The sequence below is a fragment of the Triticum dicoccoides genome, chromosome 5B (assembly GCF_002162155.2).
Source record: "Triticum dicoccoides isolate Atlit2015 ecotype Zavitan chromosome 5B, WEW_v2.0, whole genome shotgun sequence".
In the NCBI taxonomy this organism is placed as follows: Eukaryota; Viridiplantae; Streptophyta; class Magnoliopsida; order Poales; family Poaceae; genus Triticum; species Triticum dicoccoides.
Window position 1 is genome coordinate 5,760,680 of NC_041389.1, and position 3,987 is coordinate 5,764,666.

At 42.4% G+C, this 3,987-nt stretch overlaps 1 protein-coding gene across 2 annotated transcripts in view; it reads left to right on the forward strand.

Moving 5' to 3' along the window:
- Positions 1-1,664: 1,664 nt before the first annotated feature.
- Positions 1,665-3,987, forward strand: part of LOC119306981 (obtusifoliol 14-alpha demethylase-like) — a 3,876-nt gene continuing 1,553 nt past the window's right edge. Inside the window, exons 1-3 of one of the 2 annotated variants that reach the window (XM_037583059.1) lie at positions 1,683-1,772; positions 2,793-3,009; positions 3,102-3,629. In XM_037583059.1, coding sequence (XP_037438956.1) covers positions 3,162-3,629 — 468 coding nt within the window. In that variant the 5' untranslated portion in view covers positions 1,683-1,772; positions 2,793-3,009; positions 3,102-3,161. Of the gene's footprint in view, positions 1,773-2,792; positions 3,010-3,101; positions 3,630-3,987 lie in introns of both variants that reach the window. The other variant, XM_037583058.1, reaches the window with a different exon arrangement.

A 3,987-nucleotide genomic window follows, 5' to 3' on the forward strand; every position in this document is an offset into this window, starting at 1 on the left:
GGGGGGTGTTCCCACCTGAATTGTGCATCTCACAACTTTCTTGAGGTTTCTCTCTTCTCTTCTCTTCTCTTCTCTTCTCTCACAAACACGTACATGGTGATGAAGGTGTTGTGATCTTCGCAGCGACAAGGGTGCTCTTCAATTGCGGTGACCCCCTAGAAGCTGAAATGGCGGCGATGGAAGAAGGACTTCGGCTTGACCTCCACTAGTCAGACCTACCATCGATTGTTGAGAGGGATTGTGCCGAGTTGTTTAAGATGGTGCAATCTAATATACAGACCGTTCGAGGCATGCATCTCGTATTAATGAGATCAGAAGCATTCCGACTCTAGAAAGGAACATTAGTCTAGCTAAGATCAGTAGGCACACGAACATGGCGAGTCATACTCTAGCTTGTATGGGCCGTTCGCAGCAACGCACGGGTGCTGGCTTCGGAACTCCCCTATGAAGATAGCTAGCATTTTGCACTCTGAATGTAATCATCATGATTGATTAATGAAAAGTTCCTTTCCTGCAAAAAAAAAACACACACATGGTGAGATGTCGATTGCGGTGTGAAGCCGCGGTGCTGTGGGATGCGGCACGGTCGCGTGAAGCAGTAAGGCACACTGGAGTCAGACCGGCTGAATGGACTAGTGTGCAAGTTTGTTAGTGCGCACGCATGTAGTTTGCTTGGTCAGGTGGTTGCCAAGTAGTCTGGACGTTGGAGCTAATCCAGGAGATAGAATAGGTGCATGCAAGTAGATGGTTAGCTTAGTGCATGGGTTAGCTCCAGTAATGATTTGTGCTGTGCTTTTAATTAATTTATGTTGCCCAGTGTCCATGTTAATTAGGGTTTGTTTGGTTCAGAGCCTAAGGTTGCCATGCTTATCTTAGTCGTGCCACAACATGTTAAGCATGTGTTTGGTTTGTTGCCACATTTGTGGCTTGCTACACTTTCTTAGCAACATGGTTCACATGTCATAAACTCAATTTTTTATCAAATCTTACCACACTTGTGGTGGCCATTTTGTTGACCACATTTTGCTTAAACTTAGTTGTGGCTAAGTTAGTCATGAACCAAACAGGCCCTTAGTTACCGGCCCGTGTGTGCCAGTAGCGCGTCGGAGAGCCCATATTTGACTTTGCATGTCTGCCAGAGCGTCTCAATCGAATTATTTACTATGCATGATCTTCCTTATCTGCATAGTACAGATTCTCTATTTCCCGTATCTCTTAGTTTATGCTGGCCCCATGTTAGCTAGGTACCCCAGTTGTGTCGAAGCTGCTACGGTGCTATACACCCAACTTGTATGCATCCTTGTGGAATTTTTTTTAAAAAAAAGTTAGATCCACTTCCCTCCCACTCTATGTAAAGAGTTCAAAGAACTGTGCTTTTTTAAGTTTTTTCTTTTTCTCAGCGATCGGGACGCGCTCATATTTAGCTAACACCCATGCATTGACTTGACTTTAATCTGTCACATGGCGTCTACCGTCTCTGCTCATCATTTCTTCCGTCGATCATCAGTTTAGCTGTCTCTTTACTATAATTGGCACGTAGCAGCAATCCCATATTTGACTTCAAATCTGAAGATCTGTCTGATCGTCTAAACCTATCTTCCCATTATTTATTTTTCAGTGGCCACGCGAGGCCGTGAGCTTATAAGTAACACGGCTGCTCGCTTAGTACTCCTGCCACCAACGTTCCATCGTGACATCGCACCCAGGAGTCGAGGAAACACTGGCTGCTTTCGTGTGGTATCTGAAAGAATTGAATTTCACTTCTGTTTGAGGTATGCACATACTACCTATGCTTTTGTTCAACTGATTGCATTTCCTGCTCTTCTTTAACGGCACCACTAGGGGGCAAACAAAGGTTTCTCTTAATTTCTCTCTGGAAAAATAGAAGTTCCCTTCGGTACCTTATTTAGGCGATGCCACTAAAACCTTGTCCTAAAAGCTTTAGTTTGTGACTTCGCATGGGAGAAATCCAGAGGGGCACCTACATGCACCGCATGATTGCCTCGCCATTCAGAAATTTGATTTTTCGATAAAGGACATTTTATTGAATTAATTTATCAAGATGATACAACCGCATCTAAAGAATACCGGGCCTCTGCATAACATGATGCACACAGCCAACAAGTCCAAGCCATCAAAAAATAAACATAGTTTTGCAGCAAAAATAAATCAATCCAACCTATAGGGTAGGGCAGATCCTATACGGAGATTACTCTGCCATTGATGGAGGAAGAAAATCTCCCTGGCCGTATGCTCCAGCCATGTAGACGCCACCAAAAAAAGGTCTCTGTCCTCTTACTTCTGCAGGATAAAGCAAGTACGGAGCTGTTACGTACATGCATGAATAACCTGCACAGGAGAAGGACCACATTTATTATTAAAAACAACATCATTCCTGGTAAGCAGAATGCAGACGCCCCACAAGAATATATGTAGAAAATTGTTTATCAATACCCCGCAACCAATTGCCGAACATGTTACGTGCACTACGTGGGGGTATAGATTTGAAGCTACTTGAACTATGGCCCATATTGCACGAGCAAACTTACACTCAAAAAATAAGTGTTCAATAGACTTGTCATGTTGGCAAAAGACACATGTCTTACTACCTTGCCAGTTACGTCGTGACAGATTATCTCTAGTTAAGATGACCCCTCTGCTTAAAAACTAGAGGAAATCTTCACACTTAGAGGTATTTTTAGCTTCCATAATTTTTTGTTATCAACGGGAACATCAATATGAGTCATCGCATCGTACAAGGACTTGACTGAGAAACTGCCGTTTTGATGCAGTTTTCATCGAAATTTGCCCGGCTTGCTTGTGAGTTGAATGTCCTCCAGACGAGAGTGTAATTCATTCCATGCTGCTAGACGAGGGCCGAAGAGGTCCCTACGAAAAAGAATATCAGGATTTTCTTGTCCGAAAACTTGTTTGATCGTGACAAATTTATGTTTGACAAACATATACAAGTTAGGGTACTACACCATAAGTGGGGTGGCGCCTAGCCAGGTGGGGGATTTTCAAACAAATTATATTACTCTCTTTTTTCGAGTGTGCATCTGACTTACTATCTCAGTATTTAATTAGTTCATGTTTTGCAGCGTCAAACCTATTGGGTACATACGTAGTTGGCTTGCTACACAACTACTAGTCACGACATTATGGACATGTTGGGGACTAGAGCCACATGGTTGGCCATAGCTATCTTTTTCATAACTGTAGTAGCCACCAAGATCTCAAGATGGAAAAACAATGTCCATCCGTTCTCGACAAGACCACTTCCTCCTGCCGTGAATATCCTTTCTCTCCTACCTTCACTTTTTAACAAGGGTTTTCGGGTTACAGTCAGTGATCTATACACAAGCTTTGGCAGTGTATTTACAATAAATATGCTTGGACCAAAGATGACCTTGTTGGTTGGACCGGAGGTCTCAACTCATTTCTTCCAAGGGCTGGATTCAGAAATTAGCCTTGGTAATTTGGCCGAGTTCACCGTTCCCATATTTGGCCAAGAAGCTCTTTATGGTGTAGATACTTCAACTCACAGGCAGCAAATGAACTTCATGGTTGATACACTAAAGCCATCCAATATACGGAGCCTCGTTGATCCCATGTTTCAAGAAGTAGAGGTACATCTAAAAGTGACCTTGACTTTATTTTCATTCGCTATGGATTTTCTTCAATCCTGCAATTTTTGTGGTTTCATATATAGACAATACACCTCTTCCGGTGGCACTTTCTTTGCATAAATTCCATTACTTAAACTAAGTCTATGCTTAATTTTTTTTTAATTTTTTGGATTGCTTACCACATGTGTCATGTGGTAAGTCCATGCTTAAGTTGACTACCTGTACGACATGTTGTTTCCCAAATATAAATATACGTCTACTACATGTCCCTATGATAGCAACGATGGTATATACGTTTACATAGATTTATTTGAGGTGCACATAGGGAGAGAAAAATAATAGGGTGCACGTGGTCAAT